We start from the raw sequence: 22910 nt of genomic DNA on the forward strand, positions 1-22910 counted from the left end.
TTAAGTCCCTCCAGCTGTTGTATAACTACAATTCCAAGCATGCCTTTGCCTGTCAGGACATGCTGGGAGTTGTAGTTATGCAACAACTAGTGCACATGGACGGATTGGCAGTAAGTTTCCCACTCCGAGTTTGAGTTGCGAAAAATCTGCTGTGGCTCATACTTGTAGAGGGAAACTTGTAAACCCAACCGTGTGTAGCACCACACTACACTACACTACACAAACACAAAATTGCCCACACACACTTGACACCCAACCCCCACCCTGGAAAAATTTAATAAACGCCTTGTATTGTATGGCAATGTTTCCTAAACTGAGCCTCCAGCTCTTGCAAAACAACTCCTCCCAGCATGGCCGGACAGCCATTGACTGTCCAGGTATGCTGGGAGTTGTAGTTTTGCAACAGCTCGAGGCTCCCCGTTTGGGAAACACTGCCGTAGGGTATTTTTAGTGGAGGAGGCAAGCTCCTCTCTCCGGAGCCCTGTCGTTTTTCAAGGCAACAGTTTAAGGCCACATATGGGGTATTTCCGTACTCGGAAAAAATTGTGTTACAAATTTTGGGGGGCTTTTTCTCCGTTTACCCCTTATGAAAAGGAAAAGTTGGGGGCTACACCAGCATGTTACTGTAAAAAATTTGTGACACAATTTCTCCCAAGTACGGAAATACCTAATATGTGGACGCAAAGCGATCTACGGGCGCATTACATGGCTCAGCAGTGAAAGCGCACCATGTACATTTGAGGCCTAAATTGGTAATTAAGTAAGCATATTGTATTTGTGAATCAATATATAATTAATTTGGAAAGTTCATTTTCCTTACAAGCAGAGAGTTTCGAAGTTCGAAAAATGCAAAATTTTCAAAATTTTCTTGAAATTTTTTCATTTTTCACAAAGAAATGATGCAACTATATACAAAAAATATATTAACACTATCTTAACTGGTAAACGACCAAGGACATGAATACTCGTTCTTGTGCCGTTAACAGTGTATGGTGCGGGCTCCCGAATCGAGCCTGTGCCATACCGGGCGGCCCTCAGCTTATTTTTGTAGCTAAGGGCTGCCGTTAATAGCCGAAGTCGGCTATTAACGCTTTAGAGCGCCGCTGTCAAAGCTGACAGCGGTGTCTAAAGGAACTTTAACCAGTCCCTGGTGGTCGAGTTGGGTGGATTGCCTGGACCAGGCTTTATCATTCGAGCGCAGAGCACACAGATCAATGTAGTTCTATGGAACTACATTGATTGGTATGAGGAATGTAATTATTCCTCATAAAAGTCCTGTAAGGGGACTAATAAAGTATAAAAAAAAAAAAAACACCCATTAACCCCCTTTTACTAAAAGTATAAATAACCCCTATTTCCACAAATTCCATACAAAAAATATGTAAACATAATAAAAATAAACATATGTGGTATGTGCATAAATGTCCAAACTATAAAAAATATAATGTTAATTAAACCGCACGGTCATTGGCATATACATAAAAAAATAATTTTCCAGAAATTAAAGTGACCAAAATTGCGCGTTTTTGGTCACTTTGTATACCCTAAAAAATTTATAAAAACTGATCAACCGATCTTATGAAAACAAAAATGTTACCGATAAAAACTATAGATCATGGTGCAGAAAATTAGCCACTGCGAAAAATGAAAAACTTATAGGGGTCAGAAGGGCTCCATACAGGAGATTGCGGGGGGGGGGGGGGCCCAGCGCTCGGATCCCCGCGCGATCTCAAACTTATCCCCTAACCTTTGAATAGAGGATATGTTTTTTTTTACATGATACTTCTCCTTTAGGCTAGAATTCCACTGAGATTTTTTCCCCCCCAGCAAAAACGCCAGGAAAAACTACCAGGAAAACTGCCACCGATTTTTCCTGCGTTTTGGCAGTTTTTCTAGCGTTTTTTTCTGGCGTTTTTCCTGGGGTGTGGAAATAGCCAGTTTTGTCCCCTGAGGCAGTTTTCTCACTGTCTTTAGGGTACCACTCTGCGGGTCGGATGCTGAGTGCCTGGTCCACAGAGTGTAAGGAGATGAGGAGTGATGTATAGCATCACTACTCACCTCCCCCAGCAGTATAGTATACAGGGGGCATAGTGTACCGGTGTATACTATACAGGAGTCGGGAATCCTGATACCAGACTGACAGGACTCCCTGCTCCCATAGCCCTTTGGCTATTGATAGCTGTATATAGTGTATACAGAACAGGAGGTCCACTTACCTTCCTCACTCCCCTTCGGGTCTGTGTAGCTCCGCCCCCTAGTGATGACATATTTAGGGGCGGAGCTACATACATGAGCCAGGCTATTAAGGGTCTGAAGCTCTGTTACCTTTGTCAGTTTTGTATAATGTGAACAGACCCTTCTGGCAATGTCTAGCCAGACAGGGAGACTCCAGCTGTTACCAAACTACAACTCCCAGCATGCCCAGACAGCCAAAGGCTGTCTGGGCATGCTGGGAGTTGTAGTTTTGCACCAATTGGAGGCTCCCTGTTTAGGAAGACATTGCATTATGGGCGTTTTCCCCAGCGGAGAGTGCCAAAAATGTACTAACCAATTTTTTGTGTTTTTTTTTTCTTCTCGTTTCAGATCCGTGTATGCAGCGGATTGTGGCGGATTCGATGGATTATGGCCAATGAACTGGATTTTTTCTTTTAATAAAATGGTTAACGAGGGCTGTGGGGGAGTATTTTTTAAAATAAAAAAATGTTTCCAATGTGTTGTGCTTTTTTATTTTTATTGAATATTCAGGCTTAGTAGTGGAAGACGTATTATTGAAGGAATCCATTACCAAGCCAGGGATTAGCGTTAGCCCAAAAAACAGCTAGCGCCAACCCCAATTATTACCCCGGTACCCACCGCCACAGGGGTGCCTGGAAGAGCCGGCACCAACAGGCCTGGAGCATCAAAAATGGCGCTCCTGGGCCTAGGCGGTAACAGGCTGGCGTTATTTAGGCTGGGAGGGCCAGTAACAATGGTCCTCGCCCACACTGGTAACGTTAAGCTGTTGCTGCTTGGTTGGTATTGTGCTGAGAATGAAAATACGGGGAACCCTATGCGTTTATTATTTTATTTATTTATTTATAAAAAAAATGCATAGGGTTCCCTTTATTTATATTCTAAGCACAATACCAACCAAGCAGCAACAGCCTGACGTTACCAGGGTGGGCGAGGACCATTGTTACTGGCCCTCCCCAGCCTAAATAACGCCAGCCTGTTACCGCCTAGGCCCAGGAGCACCATTTTTGATGCTCCGGGCCAGTTGGTAACGGCTCTTCCCAGCACCCCTGTGGTGGTGGGTACGGGGTAATAACTGGGGGTTAGTGCTAGCTGTTTTTGGGGCTAACGCAAAGCTCTGGCTTAGTAATGGATTCCGTCAATAAGACCGGCTTCCACTACTAAGCCTGAAAATTCTATTTAAAAAAAACACAACACATTGGAAAAATTATTTTATTTAAAAAAATACTCCCCCACAGCCCTCATTAACCATTTTATTAAAAGAAAAAAATCCAGTTCATCCGCTGTAATCCATCGAATCCGCTGTAATCCTCTGCATACACGGATCTGAAACAAGAAGAAAAAAACCCACAAAATATTGGTTAGTACATTTTTGGCGCTGTCCGCTGGGGAGAGCGCCCATAATGCAATGTCTTCCCAAACAGGGAGCCTCCAATTGGCCTTTGGCTGTCTGGGCATGCTGGGAGTTGTATTTCGCAACAGCTGGAGTCTCCCTGTCTGGGTAGACACTGCCAGAAGGGTCTGTTCACATTAAACAAAATGGACAATGTCAACAGAGCCTTAGACTAACCAGCCTGCTCCCGTCTGAAGCTCCGCCCCCTAATTACGTCATCACTAGGGGCAGAGCTACACGGACCCTCCCGGGATTGGAGGGAGGAAGGGGATTCCTTCATCTTCTGTATGCACTATATACAGCTATCTAGAGATAGCTGTATATACTGTATACCACCCAAAGGGTTAACCTACACTGTCCAGCAGTGTAAGTTAACTCTTTCCTTGCCGGGCTTGCGCATAGTGCACAGCTCAGCAAGGGGTTAAGTGAGCCAGCAATGTGTATAGTGTATACACATTGTAGGTTCACTGTAAGTTCTTTCTGGGCAGTAGATATACGAGTTATATCTACTGCTCAGCATCAGCTGTTCTCCCGCCTCTGTAGCCTTGAGAACAGCTGATCCCGACATTCACATCAGGAGGATCGCAGCGGGTGTCAGGAGGAGTGACATCTGCTGTGATCTGTCCCTTACTGCAGGTACTACTGCTCCCAACATGCAGCACACTCTGCTCCATGCTGGGACCTGTAGTACATGCAGTAAGAAACAGATCACAGCGGATGCCACTTCTCCTGACACCCGCTGCGATCCTCCTGTATAATGTATTGATGCGGCGGCTGCTCTTCTATGGTCCCCTGCACTGACATATATATACACCTATTCATATTTCCTGCAGAGAGCTGTGATTGGCTGGAACCATCTGGCCAATGACAGCTCTGCGGGAAATATGAATAGGTGTATATATACGGCAGTACAGGGGACCATAGAAGAGCGGCCGGCCGCATCTATACATTATAAAGGAGGATCGCAACGAGCGATCTGTCTATTAGTACAGGTACTACTACTCCCATCATGGAACAGTGTGTTCACTGCTGTGAGTAGTAGTAGTACTACCTAAAAAATAAAAAAAAATAGTTAAAAACATACACACACTACATTTATATTATTGTCGGCTACATTTTTAGGTCCCTGCCCGCCCACATAAATTGATCCCTGTTTAAAAATGAATACAAATGTTGTTCTAAAAAACATACATTTTGTTAAATACAATTTTTTCCATCAATACTGTATCTTTTTTATTATTTTTTTTTTAATGGTACCCTACAAAATGTTATTTAAAAAGGTATCTCCATCATTTTTTTGGTTCGCTAAAGTCCAAAAAAGAATAAAAACCACCTGCAAAAACGCCAAAGTTAAAACCCACATGGCATTTTTCTTGGCGTTTTTGCTCTCCCATAGACTTCTATGGGAGGAAAGCGCCACAATTTCTGTGAAAAAAACGCCAAACTAGGTTTTGTCGGGCATTTTGGAAAATCAGCCTCTGAGCCCAAAATTGCTGAAAAACACCAATAGGATTTACAAAAATGCCAAATTGAAAAACGCCACTGGCATTTTGCAGTTTACTATTGACTTGCAGCTAACATCTGGACGCTGCAGTTTTTTTGCTGAAAAAACGATGTGCGGGAAAATTGGCATTTTTATGGCATTTTTTGCAAAAAAATCCTCAGTGGAATTCCAGCCTTAATGCATAAGGTGACACAGGTCAGATTTGCAAAAAATGGCTGTGTCCTTAACCCCTTGGGGACGGAGCCCATTATAACCCTAAGGATGGGAGCATTTTTTGAAAATCTGACCACTGTCACTTTAAGCATTAATAACTATGGGAGGCTTTTACTTATAAATTTGATTCCGAGATTGTTTTTTCGTGACATATTCTACTTTATGGTAGAGGTAAATTTTTGTCGATACTTGCATAATTTCTTGGTGAAAAATGCAAAAATTTTATGAAAAAATTGAAAATTTAGCATTTTTCTAACTTTGAAGCTCTCTGCTTGTAAGGAAAATAGACATTCCAAATAAATTATATATTGATTCACAAATACAATATGTCTACTTTATGTTTGCATCATAAAGTTGAGATGTTTTTACTTTTGGAAGACATCAGAGGGCTTCAAAGTTCAGCAGCAATTTTCCAATTTTTCACAAAATTTTCAAAATCTAAATTTTTCAGGGACCAGTTCAGGTTTGAAGTAGATTTGAAGGGTCTTCATAATAGAAATACCCCACAAATGACCCAATTATAAAAACTGCACCCCTCAAAGTATCCAAAATGACATTCAGTAAGTTTGTTAACCCTTTAGGTGTTTCACAGGAATAGCAGCAAAGTGAAGGAGAAAATTCAAAATCTTCATTTTTTACACTCGCATGTTCTTGTAGACCCAGTTTTTGAATTTTTACAAGGGGTAATAGGAGAAAAAGCCTCCAAAAATTTTTTGTAACCCAATTTCTCTTGAGTAAGGCAATATCTCATATGTATATGTCAAGTGTTCGCAGTAGAGGGCTCAGAAGGGAAGGAGCAACAATGGGATTTTGGAGAGTGAATTTTGCTGAAATGGTTTTTGGGGGGCATGTCACATTTAGGAAGCCCCTATGGTGCCAGAACAGCAGAAAACCCCACATGGCATACCATTTTGGAAACTACACCCCCCAAGGCACGTAACAAGTGGTCCAGTGAGCCTTAACACCACACAGGTATTTGACGACTTTTCGTTAAAATCGGATGTGTAAATGAAAAAAAAAATGTTTTCACTAAAGTGCAGTTTCTTCCCCAAATTTACCATTTTTAAAAAGGGTTATGGGAGAGAATGTCCCCCAAAATTTGTAACCCCTTCTCTTCTGAGTATGGAAATACCCCATGTTAGGACGTAAAATGCTCTGCGGGCGAAATACAATGCTCAGAAGAGGAGGAGCGCCATTGAGCTTTTGGAAAGAGAATTCATTTGGAATGGTAGTCAGGGGCCATGTGCGTTTACAAAGCCCCCTGTGGTGCCAGAACAGTGGACCCCCCCACATGTGACCCCATTTTACCCTTTATTATGTGTTAGTGTAGTGTAGTGTACTGTTTTTAGGGTACATTCGCACTGGCGGGTTACGGTGAGTTTTCCGTTAGGAGTTTGCGCTGCGGCAAAACTTGAAGCAGGAAACTTACTGTAAACCTGTCCGTGTGAATGTACCCTGTACGTTCACATGGGGGGACAAACCTCCAGCTGTTTCAAAACCACAACTCCCAGCATGCACTGACAGTGCATGCTGGGAGTTGTACTTTTGCAACCAGTGTGACTCTAGCTGTTGCAAAACTACAACTCCCAGCATGTACTGACATACCGTGCATGCTGGGAGTTGTACTTTTGCAACAGCTGGAGGCAAACTAGTTGGAAAACCTTTAGTAAGGTTCTGTTACCTAACAGTATTTTCCAACCAGTGTGCCTCCAGCTGTTGCAAAACTGCAACTCCCAGCATGTCCTAATCGCCAAAGGGCATGCTGGGAGATGTAGTTATGCAACAGCTGGAGGTTACGCAACTACAAATCCCAGCATGCCGAGACAGCTGTTTGCTGTTTCAGCATGCTGAGATTTGCAGTTTTGCAACATCTGGAGGGCTACAATTTATAGCCCACTTCCCAATGATTTCCAAACTGTGACCCTTCAGATGTTGCAAAGCTAAAGATCCCAGCATGTCCAGACAGCAAAGAGCTGTTTGAACATGCTAGGAGTTGTAGTTTTGCAAGATCTGGAGGGATACAGTTTAGAGACCACTATATAGTGGTCTCAAAATGCAGCCCTCCAGCTGTTGCAAAACTGGGCATGCTGGGAGTTGTATTTTTGCAACATCTGGAGGGCTACAGTCTCAGACTGTAGCCCTCCAGATGTTGCTAGGCAACTTACCGGCTTCCGTAGGATCCAGGGAGCCGTCCTCTTCTGCCGCACGCCGCACGCCGCCCGTGCCGATCTCCGTTGCCGCCCGCCGATCCCCGTCGCCCGCAGCCTCCGGAGGGGTAAGCGGACCTTCGGCGTTCGGTCCCCGTCGTTTTCCATGTCCTGCCCTGCCTATTGTGGGTGGGCAGGATGGGGAAAACGAAAGTAAACCCCTCCGCCCCTGATCTGCTATTGGTGGTCGCGTCTAGACCACCAATAGCAGAGATAGGAGGGGTGGCACCCGTGCCACCTCACTTCCATCGCTGTAGGGGGATCGTAGTTGTCTTAGACAACCGCGATCCCCCTTCTATTCCGGGTCACCATAGACCCGTAATGACCCGGAATCGGCGCAAATCGCAAGTGTGAATTCACTTGCGATTTACGCCGATCGCCGACATGGGGGGGGGGTCTAATGACCCCCCTGGGCATTTGCACGGGGTGCATGCTAATAGATATCAGCAGTCACCCCGGCCCGGTCCCCGCCCGGCGCGTGGCGGGGACCAAAATTCCCACGGGCGTATGGATACGCCCTTTGTCCTTAAGTACCAGGACGCAAGGGCGTATGCATACGCCCTTTGTCCCCAACAGGTTAAGGTCAAAATGGACTGCGTCCTTATGGGTTTAAAATGACAAAATAAACTTTATGAAATGGAACAAAAAAAGCCAAAACACACATAACATTCTGTTATTTTGCATAATAATGTACTGGAAAAAGATAACGCAAAAACAAACCCTACCGACATAAAGTATAAAACTGAAATAAAACATGTGTTCTGTTTTGCAAGCTAATATTCTGGAGGCACGGCTCACAGCTTATAAAAAAAATAATTGCCATGATAAGACTCTAGTTTAGTATAATAAAGCAGATTTAATATTATCTTTATGCCGTAGAGCAGCATTGTCTCCAGTCCAATTTTCAAGAAGATAATAGTGCAGGCTGCAGCAAGCGCATCAGGCAAATACAGTGTAACAAACTAGATTAAATCATCTCAGCAAAATGTCATGCATATTCCTTACACAATTCTGAATAAAATAGGAAGATTTCATTGCACAGAATGTGATCCATAATATACATTATGAGACCGTGACAGGAAATGGGAATAGCTGTATTTTCCCAAGGTATATGGGGATGACAAGGCTTCAGGAAGCGCTTATATCATCCAGAAAAGCTAGGTGAGACATGGGAAATCCAGAAGTAGTTGAATCCCTGGTAAAACTTCGCTTGCTAGGAACTTTGGCAAGTCCTGTTATCAGACCTGGATTTTTACGGGATGAGGGGTAGGTTTGGTAGTGGGGCCTTTCATCCCCTTCCTGGGCCACTCCAGGCTTTCAGACTAGCCCAGATCAGCACAGCTTGTCACCGTTCTTTAAGACTAGTGCATCACGTGAGGCTGTGAGGAACCTGTTTCACTGATGAGAGTCTGCAGCCTCAAAAAGAGGACATAACCCATATGATTAACATAGCTGACTGTTGTGTTGTGTGGCTGGTAGTAAGCCACCTTTATAGCTGTATAGTTAGCTGGAAGTGTAAAGCAAATCTCCATATATATATATACACACACACATACACTGGGGCAAAAAGTATTTAGTCAGCCACCAATTGTGCAAGTTCTCCCACTTAAAAAGATGAGAGCGGGCTGTAATTTTCATCATAGGTATAGCTCAACTATGAGAGACATAATGAGAAAAAAAATCCATAAAATCATGATGATTTTAAAAGAATTTATTTGCAAATTATGGTGAAAGAAAAGTATTTGGTAACCTACAAACAAGCAAGATTTCTGACTCTCACAGACCTGTAACTTCTTTAAGAGCAAAAATTTGTTTAAAGGACAGAATGAATGGGGCCATGTATTGTAAGATTTTGAGTGAAAACCTCCTTCCATCAGCAAGGACATTGAAGATGAAATGTGGCTGGGTCTTTCAGCGTGACAATGATCCCAACCACACCGCCCAGGCTTCTTAAGAAGCATTTCAAGATTCTGGAGTGGTTTAACCAGTCTACAGATCTCAACCCCACAGAACACCTTTGGAGGGAGTTGAAAGTCCATGTTGCCCAGCAATAGCCCCAAAACATCACTGCTCTAGAGGAGATCTGCATGGAGGAATGGGCCAAAATACCAGCAACAGTGTGTGAAAACCTTGTGAAGACTTACAAAAAACGTATTGAGATGAACTTTTGTTATTGACCAAAAAATTATTTTCCACCATAATTTGCAAATAAATTCTTTAAAAATCAGATGTGATTTTATGTATTTTTTTTCTCATTATGTCTCCCATAGTTGAGGTATACCTATGATGAAAATGACAGGCCTCTCTCATCTTTATAAGTGGGAGAACATGCACAATTGGTGGCTGACTAAATACTTTTTTGCCCCACTGTATATATGCTAAAAGTTTATTTAAAAGAAAAGGGGAGCAGCAGACTGCAGCATCAGACTACACAAGGTTTGTTTGTAGTTTTTTCCATTAAGACAAATAGGTCTGCAAAACTATAGGCTATTTTTTACAGATATATAAAAAAACTTTTTTTATTTTAGCTGCATTGGAGCAATAAAACCATGCTGCAAAGGATACATACTCTTTAAATATATTTTTATATACATTTTAATAGGTCACATGGTTCCACTAATTTGTGAAGTGTTATGGTATAGATTACCTGTAGCACACATGTTTCTAATCTGCTAATACAGTGGTTATCAAATACCAACATTAGGCACAGTAGTAGGCTTACTTCTTATGCTGAATTTATCATTAAACATAATATTGGACATATCACTAAGAGACAATGCAAAAGATAAAGCTCAAGTGCCATATGGCATCCATACTTGTTATTACAGATTCATACACAATATAAAATTATAGGTAAAGGTAAATGGGGATAAAACATAGGCCCATTGTAGGCTGTGGGCACCATACTATAGATCAGTATAACCACATCCTTAAAGCCCTTGTGTCTAAGCCCTTATAACAGTAAAACCAAATACCAAAGAATAACTTATAGACACATGCATGGTGCCTACAATAGCATATCTATACAAGTAGTACTAAAAAGTACTAAAACAACTATTACTACAATGATGTGCCAAGAAGTCTAACACATTTATTCTGTGTCACATGCATAGTGAAGCTCATACATACCATCCATGAAGCTCCAGACGACATTTTTAGTTCACGGGATCAATTTCAGTTGTAATATACCCTTGTCTTATATTATTGCTGTCTACATGTCTGGATTATCTTATGCTGCTTTTCATATTACTGCTCTTGGGCATATTAAGTGGCTTTTAGTAGCTATTAACAGCAGCTGCAGAAAACAGAGCACTTGGCATACACAAGGGATACCGCTTGTCACATCTTACTTTGTCATGACAACCTCATCTACACCGATTCCCTCTGCCCCATGACAACCTTGAGTCAACAAGTCACATCATGCTTTTTTAATATAAACCTTTTGGTAACAGTTCACACCATCATCTGAACACGAAACACAAAACTGTGAATCATAACATGTTCATATTTGAAACATTTATATTCTTTGCTAAATCCAGCCTACGGTACATTGGTTACACATACCTCTAAAGTTTACATTCTTATGACTCTGGACAGTAGCATCCACAACTCAAAATAAAGACACTAATACACATTATGTGCCTCTAACATATTATTAATGTCTGGATATACTGGAAAACCATGGCACTAATGTCTATGCAGAATAGAGATTCTTTTTATGGCACAGCTATCGCATGCAGTTCAGGAATGGAGTCTTCTTGAAGGCAGCAGTGTCCTGGCAACACAGATCTCACATACAAAAGGTAAACTAGGAGTAGGTTAAAAACGGTAAATCAGGTGGTCTAAAATTATTTAAGGAATGGAAAGTGCAGCTTAAAGGAGATCTGCAGTGGTAGAAACTTATCATGCGGATAGGGGATAAGTGTCTGATCGCTTGGGGTCCGAACGCTGGAACCCCCACAATCTCCTGTACATGGTGCAGCGACCAACACGCCCCCTCCATGTATCTCTATGGTAGATGCAGAGATGCAGAGTTCATGCATCCCTGCCTCTCCCATAGAGCTGTATGGAGGGGTGTCTTGTCGACCTCAGTGAGGTTGACGACACTCGTTTTAGCCGCGCAGAGCCTCAGCAATGCCAGGTCCCTGTATGGGAGGTCGCGGTGGTCCCTGCGATCAGAAATGTATCCCCTATTCTTCGCATAGGGGATAAGTGTCTAGCACTGCAGTATTCCTTTAAAACCTACTACATTTTTAAATCAAAACAACCAATAACATGACCAAAATATTTGCTGCCCTATCAAAGATGCGCATAGCCTTTAATAAAACCTCCATGCATTACAACCTGTTTTTCAACACTCAACCTTCTTTATGCTTGACTTGACTATGATCAGACAACCATCTGCAGTGAGACAATTCCACCATTAATTGTAGTAGTGCAACTTCTTTAAAATACTTATTTTACAGGCAGCCATCACATCACTAGGTAAGAAAATATATAAAAAGCTATTTGAGGTGTGATCATAACCCATTTTAAATTCATAGAAAAATAATGTATTCACATTATAATAACTACTTGCAATGATAAATTACCCTATAACCTAATGAATGGTTCCTTATCATAAATTACTATAGCAGCCAATGACTGTACTGCAAAACAAAAATACAGAAGGTTGTGCCAAATTGTGTACTCTTCAAATTCATGTATTTTTCATAACCTGATGAAGCTGGTGCCAAAAGTATCATATCAAAAAGGAAAAGAAGCAAGGCTGGGGGACTAAGTGCTTAATTTATCATGTGCTGCATAAGAACAGAGAGAAGGTGCAAGTAGTATCGGGCAGTTACAGATAGGTTTGTTATTTTCTATCCCGATTTCCAGGAAGGGAATTATACACTAGCATCAGTCTCACTGATTGATCATGTTAAAAAGCAATTCTAGGTATGGATAAAATGATACTTTCTCACTTACCGATGTATCATTATCCAAAACAAATGCTGTAACTTTACATGATCAAACAGAAGATGGAGTAAACAAATACTGCATAAATACAAAAGTCGTTAAAGATGCTTAAACTATAGTCCAGGCAAGGAGACTTGTAGAATCTTTGAGAATATCTTCTCATTTAGCTGGAAATATAAGCCCCAGACTTGTCCTTCTATGAATATTTTTTTTCTAAATTAATTTTAGCAGTCGTTGAATTGTCTCAATCTCCTATGTGAGTACAGATGTTGGTATGAACCATTCAAGTGGATGTCTTATCAAGACAAACTTTACAAATAGAAGCCAAACACATTGGGAGGCATTTACAAAGAGTGGTGTGAATTCTTAATTTTAGAGCCCAAAAGTTGCTGTAATAGTTGCGGACATGTGCCAAATTTATCAAATGGCACATTGACTTTGATGATAAATTTTGCCTATGCAACTTCTAAAAAAGTCACAGATTTTGTCCGGACATGCGACTTTTGTGTGAAAAGTCGCATATACCCTGACTCAAAAGTCACACAGAAAATTTAGGGCAGGGCTGAATTTACCAGAGAAACCGTATATATTTCTGGGATCGTGTGACAATTTTGCGACATTCGCACTTAGTAAATTCGTGACCACTGCACAAAGTGCTCTAAATGGGTAAAAATCATGGAAACGTTTCTAAAGCAATTGTCGCACAAAAAGTAGCACGGACCCATTGTGCGACACTTTGTGCGACAAACATTGAGAAAAAAGCAGTTTAAAAAGCTTTCTAAAAGTCTTGATAAACCCCACTCTCCCCTTTATTACCACAGGTCCAGATGTTATCTATGTGGAAAAAATGCAACTGGCAATATATTTAAATGCAAATAAATCAACAATCATGTACTACATGGAAGGGCCAATTCCCCCAGTGTAAGAGCCACTTTTTGAACACAGTAGACCTGCTGCAGTTTTTGAGCCAAAGACAGAAGGGTATTAAAAAGAAATGGGAAATAGAAATGATATGACTTATACTTGCCCTCTCTGTTGGATCCACTTCTGGCTTTGGCTCAAAAACTGCAGTGGCAGTATTCCAAAATAACACCAGAAAAAAAACTGTGGAAACCTAACCTAAAAATGACATGCTAACTTTATTCTGTGGATCAATATAATTCCAATAATACCCCACTTGGATAATTTATGTTTGGTTTTATGGTAAAAAAAAAAAAAGAGCTGTCATTGTTAATGGTACCAATTGTGTGGCTTTTTAATTTTGGTGTTAATTGTAAGGAATGTAACAATTTAATAGTTCAGAAAACAGGGTGATGCCAAATATGTTTACCGTATATACTCGAGTATAAGCCGAGTTTTTCAGCACGATTTTTCGTGCTGAAAACACCCCCCTCGGCTTATACTCGAGTGAACTCTCCACCCGCAGTGGTCTTCAACCTGCGGACCTCCAGAGGTTTCAAAACTACAACTCCCAGCAAGCCCGGGCAGCCATCGGCTGTCCGGGCTTGCTGGGAGTTGTAGTTTTGAAACCTCTGGAGGTCCGCAGGTTGAAGACCACTGCGGCCTTCGACATCATCCAGCCCCCCCCCCTCACCCCCTTTAGTTCTGTACTCACCTCCGCTCGGCGCTGGTCCGGTGCTGCAGGACTGTCCGGTGGGGAGGTCGTCCGGTGGGATAGTGGTTCCGGGCTGCTATCTTCACCGGGGAGGCCTCTTCTAAGCGCTTCGGGCCCGGCCCCAGAATAGTCACGTTGCCTTGACGACGACGCAGAGGTACGTTCATTACCAACATCCTTCTGCGTCATCGTCAAGGCAACGCCTCTATTCCGGGCCCGAAGCGCGGAGAAGAGGCGCCCCCGGTGAAGATAGCAGCCCGGAACCACTATCCCACCGGACGACCTCCCCACCGGACAGACCAGCGCCGAGCGGAGGTGAGTACAGAACTAAAAGGGGGGGGTGGGAGGGGGCTGGATGATGTCAAAGGCCGCAGTGGTCTTCAACCTGCGGACCTCCAGAGGTTTCAAAACTACAACTCCCAGCAAGCCCGGACAGCCGATGGCTGCCCGGGCTTGCTGGGAGTTGTAGTTTTGAAGCCTCTGGAGGTCCGCAGGTTGAAGACCACTGAGGGCGGATAGTTCACAAGAGGATAAGAGGATGATGACAAGGGGATGATGAAGGGGGTGGTGTGGGATGATGACAAGGGGATGATGAAGGGGGGGTGTGGGATGATGACAAGGGAATGATGACAAGGGGATGATGACAAGGGGATGATAAAGGGGGGTGGGGATGATGACAAGGGGATGATGAAGGGGGGTGGGGATGATGACAAGGGGATGATGAAGGGGGTGTGTGGGATGATGACAAGGGGATGATGACAAGGGGATGATGACAGGGTGATGATGATGAGGGTCTGGATGATGACAGGGGGGAATGATGTATTTCCCACCCTAGGCTTATACTCGAGTCAATAACTTTTCCTGGGATTTTGGGGTGAAATTAGGGGACTCGGCTTATATTCGGGTCGGCTTATACTCGAGTATATACAGTATTTATTCTTTTAGTGTGTTTTATTTAGAAAATGGGTAAGGGGGGGTAATTCAAATTTCTATTAGGGGGGTATTTTTAACCCCTTAATGACGCAGGACGTAAATGTACGTCCTGGTGATGTGGTACTTAACGCACCAGGACGTACATTTACGTCCTGAGCATAACCGCGGGCATCGGAGCGATGCCGGCATCATGCGCGGCAGGTCCTGGCTGTGGATCGCAGCCAGGGACCTGCCAGTAATGGCGGACACCCGCGATCCCGTGGATGTCCGCCATTAACCCCTCAGATGCCGTGATCAATACCGTGGTCACCTAACAGGATGATCGTATCGCCCGCAGCGCTGCCGCGGCGATCCGATCCTCCTGCACGGCAGACGGAGGTCCCCTCACCTGGCTCCGCTGCCTTCCGGGAGTCTTCTGCTCTGATCTGCTTTCCCGCAGACCAGAGCAGAAGATCACCAATAACCCTGATCAGTGCTATGTCCTATACATAGCACTGAACAGCATTAGCAATCGAATGGTTGCTATAAATAGTCCCCTATGGGGACTATAAGAGTGTAAAAATCAAAGTAAAAAACAGTAAAAAATAAAGTAAAAAAAATTTGAAAAACCCCCTCCCCCAATAAAAATGTAAATTGTCCCATTTTCCCTATTTTACCCCCAAAAAGTGTAAAAAAATTATTTTATATACATATTTGGTATCGCCGCATGTGTAAATATCCGAACTATTAAAATAAAATGTAAATGATCCCGTACGGTGAACGGCGTGAACGTAAAAAAAAAATCCAAAATAGCTGCTTTTTTATAACATTTTATTCAAAGAAAATTAATAAAAAATTTAATAAAAGTTTTGTATAAGCAAATATGGTATTAATAAAAAGTACAGATCATGGCAGAAAAAATGAGACCTCATACCACTGCTTATACGGAAAAATGAAAAAGTTATAGGTCTTCAAAATAGGGGGATTTTAAACGTACTAATTTGGTTAAAAAGTTTGCGATTTTTTTTAAGCACAACAGTAATAGAAAAGTGTATAATCATGGGTATCATTTTAATTGTATTGACCCAGAGAATAAAAAACACATGTCATTTTTACCATAAATTGTACGGCGTGAAATCAAATCCTTCCAAAATTTGCAAAATTGCTGTTTTCTTTTTAATTTCCCCACACAAATCGTATGTTTTTTGGTTGCGCCATACATTTTATGATAAAGTGAGTGATGGCATTACAACGGACAACTTGTCACACAAAAAACAAGCCCACATACTAGTCTGTGGATGAAAATATAAAAGAGTTATGATTTTTTGAAGGGGAGGAGGAAAAAAACAAAAACGTAAAAATAAAATTGTCTGAGTCCTTAAGGTCCAAATGGGCTGAGTCCTTAAGGGGTTAATATTTTTTAAAGACTCAATGTAAGGTTATTGTATTACATTGATCATTATTATAGGCAGTGGGCACTCTATTGCTAATTAACATTTGTAGATCCATGGAAGACCCAGAAGCACGGGTAAGGCCTTGAGCTTCCCCAGCACCCGACTCCCGAGCATGTACTGTACTTCCTCACCTGTCCCATGATGTACAACGCCATGGATCAGGAAAAGGTTAAAGTGCTGGTGGTATTGTTGGTTTTTTTTTTCTACGGCCATATTCTGGGAGCCATAACAATCTAATTTTTCATTTACACTAAAGACAGAACGATATCGGCACTGCTCATCATCGTGCGGGCATGCAAACCTGGTCAATCCATACAAGTAGCGATCACTACTGCTCTAATGGGGGTGCATTCCAAAGTCCAACAGGTAAATACAAGCTAAGTCCCGAAGAAGTAAATAGAAAGTTGAACTCACCCATATGCAGCACTCTTCTTTATTTAAAACAAAGTGCAGGTTACCAGTGGTGCAGCAGGGGGACATAAGACAAATAGGAGCAATACCTCCCGCCACTGCTTGTAACCTGCACTTTGTTTGAAATAAAGAAGACTGGCGAATACTGTACAACCGTCACACCCCCTCCCATAGACTTGCATTGAGGGGGCATGGCCGTGAGGTCACGAGCGGGGCGTGATCGTGACATCACGAGCCTCCGCCCCGCATTGCAAGTCATCCAGCAGGGAGCGAAGTTCGCTTTGTGCACTGGATGTCTGGGGTCCCCAGCGGTAGGACCCCCGTGATCAGACATCTTATGCCTTATCATTTGGATAGGAGATAAGATGTCTAGAGGCGGAGTACCCCTTTAATAATTTTTTTCTGTTCCATTTTTTGGGGAACCAAGATAAACAAAAGAAACAGCATTTTTGGATTTTTTTTCATTTTTTATAGAATTCACTGTTGGGGAAACAAATAGCATGGTAAATTGCCCCTCTTTGATCTCCTCTTTGGAACCCTGGCTCTCCTTCACAGCGTCGCGTCATGAGCCCTGCCCGAAGCCGGGGCTGCCATGCCCCCTCCATATAGCTCTATGGGAGAGCCGTTCGCCAATCTTCAGCTCTCCCATAGAGCTATATAGAGGGGGCGTGGCGGCCCCTGCTGCAGGATCAGGAACATCATAATTTTTTTTGTGTTGTATTTGAAAAATGGCAAAAGGGGGGTTATTTAAATTTTAATTAGGGGAGGATTTTTTTTCATATTTTAAAAACATTGTTTGCACATAATTTTCCCCCCCACTTTATGGCCCTTACATAGATTGCTTACATAGATCAATGTAATTGCATTATGTTATTAGTGCTCGACCGCTATGGACTGCCTAAGGCAGCCTTTAAGGAGATCAGCAGCCATAGACACTTTTCCCTTATCTGCAGGATAAAGCTACAACCCCCCCCCCCCCCACACACACACACACACACACACTCCCCCCAGCCCCCACTTCTGGGCTACTGGGCTACTGCTGAAAACTTCTACTAAGCACTATTTTTTGCATTCTGGCTATGGACTATGAACTTCAGTAAGAAATCAGATTCCATAGTAATTATGCAATGAGTTAATTTCACGCAGTTTAACATCAAACAACTTCTTCAAGTTAAAATTTAAAACTGTGACTATTTACACTTTTCTATTTAAAATTCATTAAAAGGTATCACAACTTAAAGCAAACTCATCAGCCCTGTACAGAAACTAACATGAAAGTAAAAAGACTTAACTCTACGTTATAAACATGAACATCTGAAGTTAAAGGAAATCTGTCACCAGTGTCACCTGCACTAACCTATCGGTACCGACAGGTAGTGCAGGTGACACTGATGACAACGGTACTTACCTTGTCTCGGTCAGTGCAGTAATTCTTCCATAATCTTCTCCGGTTTCTTCAGCTCCCAGCTCGGCTTGGGGCACGGGCGGAGCTTAATGACATCACCGCTGCTGCTCTCTGCTGGGTCCCGCTGCTAGAGAACAGCAGCGGTGACGTCACTAAGCTCCACCCATACCCCAAGGGCCGGAAGCTAAAGAAACTGGAGAAGATTACTGAAGAACGACTGCAGGGACCAGGACAAGGTAAGAACCTTTATCATCAGTGTCAACTGCACTACCTGTTGGTACCGACAGGTTAGTGCAGGTGACACTGGTGACAGGGTTTTCTTTACTCTTATAAATTAATCTTTTACTGCGGTTTATCTTCTGAATCCAAAAATACCTGATTTTCCTCATGAGACACTCTCATCTGCTCCTTCAGAACAGACATCCTTGCAGCCTCCTCCTTTCGAAGGACTCTTTCCTTTTTAAGTTCTGGGCTCCAAAATGTTTTAATACTGTTCATGGAAGATCCAAGTTTGCTGTCTTTAATGTCCAGCTCTTTTCGTAGAAGTTCATTTTCCCTCTGTAGATCCTTCATTTGAACCTGAAGATCAAGCATGGTGTTGTCTCTCACTCTTAACATAGAAGGAACCTGGTGATGATGGTGGTGATGATGGTGAGAAGAGCCGGTCAAGCCTACATGGTCAGTGTAGGACAGGACATCCGTGTGTGAAAGACCAGCAGAGGCAATGTTTGGACTGCTTCCCATGGCTGTGACTCTTCCACCATAGACAGCTCTATTAGTAGCCCTTCCAAGAGTCATGGTTCCTTTTGGAAATGTGGTAGACGCAACACCCTCATGGTCACTCAAATACATGGGTCCAGACGTTGCATAGGCTGCGTTAAGGGACTGGATATTCTCCATTGACAGTGTTTTACCTGCTCCCCCACCTCCACTGCTTGTTCTTCTATGGCCCAATCGAGGTGATCGTGGTAAACGAGGCGATCTGGAAGGACTGCCTTCCAAATTAGTGATTGTACGAGCACTTCCATACATAGCTGTGCTGTATTGTAGTACCAGACAGGGAGAACTGATTAGAAATAATATTAAATAGGGATTAATATGTCTATCTCAGCATCTAGAGACCTGCTTGAGATTTCATTGTTCTTTTATCATTATGAAGACGTTTCAAGCAAGGGCAACCTAGGAACAAACAAGATGAGAAGAAGATGTTAACAAGAAAGCTCATGCAAATAAAAAGTCAAAGTCGATAAAAAGCTTAACATGACCGATATTTTTATATCATACACATATTATTGATTTGTAAGAGTTCAGAATCAAGTACCATTACTTAGGAACCTTTTTATTTGTATGAACCCTCTGACACAAGCATGTACTATGTTGGGCTGTTCTCGGTTTAATTCTATTTAATTGATGAAGTGAAACTCTTCCCATTGCCATGGAATTCTGCTTTCATCAAAACTATTTTACTACAAAAAAAACCTTCATCAGGGGTGATCTGCAATACCAGGCACAGCCACACTAATGGTCAAGCCAATGGGGGAGATTCATCAAGACCAGTGCAGAGGAAAAGTTGACCAGTTGACCATAGCAACCAACCAGATTGCTTCTCTAATTTTTCAGAGGCCTTTTTAAAAATGTTAAAAGCAATCTGTTTGGTTGCTATGGGCAATTGGTCAGATTATCCTCTGCAAAGTTTGAGAAATCTTCCCAAATGTGTCTATAAAAACATTGGTTTGTAGATTAATGGGGATCCAGAAGTTCAGTAGCCCTGCTCAATATTCAAACCGAGAGGTTAAAAACTGTTCTTGTACACTTTTTTATTTTATTTTTGGTATATTATTATAGGGGCAGCCATATATCCTGAGCTTCTACTCTGCTCTGTTAATAGCATTTAGAGGTATGCTGTACAGCAGCTACATTGACATAGAAAACAACTGACTAAAAGGGACTCATTGCCTCCTATGAAAATGTTTTCTAGACATGCTCTGTGACCTGTGCAGAGATCAGTATGCAGGGAGGGAGGCTGTGACCATAATAGTGAATGGCCTCATCTTTATATGTGTGTCACCTTTTACTGTAATCCTGCCTGTAATAACAAGAAGGACACTACTGGAATGATTTCACTACAGAACAGGAAGTGACAGATTAGGCTTAATTGCCAGAATAAAAAGTGTAACATTTCAAGATTATTTAATAAAAGTAGAAAGGAAAATGCAACAAACTCCCTAAAATTCATTAAGAATATGTTTAAAACATAAAAACTTGAACAATAGGTCATTTTCTGATGAAACATTCCCTTTAAGCATAAACCAGCATGTTTGTTCAGTGCAATGCCAAAAAAAACATTAACAGATTGGTCAGTAACAAACCATTAATAAAACTTCTGAAGGGGAATAACATCACAGACAGATACTATTTCTACATTGTATTGACAAAGGCATTTATTGAACTGCAACCCAAGTTTGATTTATTCACCGGACGTACTGTAGCTGCTAAGACTGTAGTCTGCCTAGTGAACACAGCTCAAATATAGAGTTCCTATCTTGGAGTCAAATAGATTAAAATCTCAAGAAACAGAACATAATAAGAACTTATGATATATAATTAAATAGAAAAGTAAAATAAAATACAAGGACAGGTCTCAAAAATGATGGGCAAAAAAAGTCTACAGAATCATGTAATAATGTGAAGGGCTAAACCTACATAAAAGTAATACATTTCTGAACAGTTATTCCCTAAGTGCTAATATTTGAATAGTACTATCGTATAAAAAAATATATATTTGAATAGTTATTATTAGCAGCATATATAATCATATACTGTATAATGCTGGTCTCACAATAGAAATAGGCTCTAAGTTATATAATCGGAACAATGACATTCGCTGGGTTTGCGCCTCTACAGGATTAGGGGCTTCTGGGAAGAAGTTATTAAAATTCTACAATAATAGGAGTGCCGATTTCTAAAACACCATAACCAACTCTTTTATTTAAATATAACATGTAACAATCTTCTTTTAAAAAAAACTTTCTTAAAGAGGACCTGTGGCAAAAAAAAAAAAAAATAATAAATAAAAAGAGATGATACTTTCAATACAGTATCTGTATAGATTTTCATGTGATAACACTAAAGAAATGACACTCCTGCTACTCTTTAAAGGAGTGCACCACCTGTATAACAGTGTTTAATGTTGTGTCCCCTCAAAATAACTCAACACATACCATTAATGTATAAACTTTGGCAACAAAAGTGAGGACACCTCTAAGTGTAAATGTCTGAATTGGGCCTAATGTGTGAATATTTTGTGTGTCCACCATATTTTGTGTGTTTCTATGGCATGGAGTTCACCAGAGCTTCACAGGTTGCCACTAGAGTCCTCCATCACAGAGCTGGTGGGTGTTAGCGACCTTGCTCTCCCCCCCCCTTCCATTTGAGGATGCCCCACAGATGCTCAATAGGGTTTAGGTCTGGAGACATGCTGGACCAGTCCATCACCTTTACCCTCCGTTTCTTTAGTAAGTCAGTGGATGTCTTGCAGGTGTGTTTGGGTTCCTAATCATGTTGGAATACTGCCCTGTGGCCCAGACTCTGAAAGGAAGGGGATCATGTCCTGCTTCAGTATGGGAGCTACGCCCCCTCCCATAGACTTGCATTGAGGGGGTGGGGCATGACATCCAGAGGGGGCGGGGCTGTGATGTCACAATACTCCGGCCCCTGTATCGCCCGTCATCAGGCAAGTAGCGAAGTTCACTCCGTGCAGCAGATGACACAGGGTGCTGCAGGAGAGATCATGGGGGTTTCCAGCAGCGGGACCCCCGTGATCAGACATCTTATTCCCTATCTTTTGGATAGGGGATAAGATGTATAGGTGCGGAGTATCCCTTTAAATATTGTGAATATTTGTATGTTAAGGAAGGTGTGTGTTTAATCCATACTTTCTGACTGTAAAATCCCGCCCATCACCTGATATTTACTCCCATTATTAAAATTAGAGGTCACGCCCATCTGACTAATTTCCTAAATTGTTGGACAAACTATAAACCCTCATATCTCAGGAAAGGAAAGGCATATCAAGAAACTGTAAAAAGGTGAGTGATCAGGGTACCCTAAGTTATTTTAATAATGCAATCTTATGTTGGGGAGGGAGGTTGGCCAAAGGTTCCTTTTTAACCACCAAATTTTACAAGCAACAAAACCTGTTATCCTTCAACAATGAAAATCGAAAAAGCCCATATCAGACATGTATTTCTATGGTCTCCCGTCTCTTCCCAGACCTCCCTGCTGCCTTTTTTTGTTCTACTCCTCTCTATGTTCTGGTGATTATTAATATTATATCAAAAAGCAGATAACTTTAGATATTGTGCTAATTCTATGCCCCAAAATGAATTGCTAAGCTATTTTATTAGTAAAAACAGATAATGAAGCGACACTCCAAACGGATTCAATCCAGTGGTGTTTATTCACTCATCACAGCAAAAGGTACACCATTTCGATCCACAGTCCGGAACTTTCTCAAGCATCACAATACAGTGCATATGCAGCATATTTATATGGTAACAGGAGTTTGTGACATCGCCAATTAGGGGGCGTGTTCACAATATCATA

The 22910-nt window shown here is 41.9% G+C and overlaps 1 protein-coding gene across 1 annotated transcript in view; it reads right to left on the minus strand.

The window, feature by feature from the left end:
• The window catches only part of ERC2 (ELKS/RAB6-interacting/CAST family member 2), a 950023-nt gene that overhangs the window by 867268 nt on the left and 59845 nt on the right, over positions 1-22910 (minus strand). The window contains exon 2 of the mRNA XM_056528115.1: positions 18681-19484. Coding sequence (XP_056384090.1) covers positions 18681-19337 — 657 coding nt within the window. The 5' untranslated portion in view covers positions 19338-19484. The remainder of the gene's footprint in view (positions 1-18680; positions 19485-22910) is intronic.

This window comes from Hyla sarda, chromosome 6 (assembly GCF_029499605.1).
Source record: "Hyla sarda isolate aHylSar1 chromosome 6, aHylSar1.hap1, whole genome shotgun sequence".
In the NCBI taxonomy this organism is placed as follows: Eukaryota; Metazoa; Chordata; class Amphibia; order Anura; family Hylidae; genus Hyla; species Hyla sarda.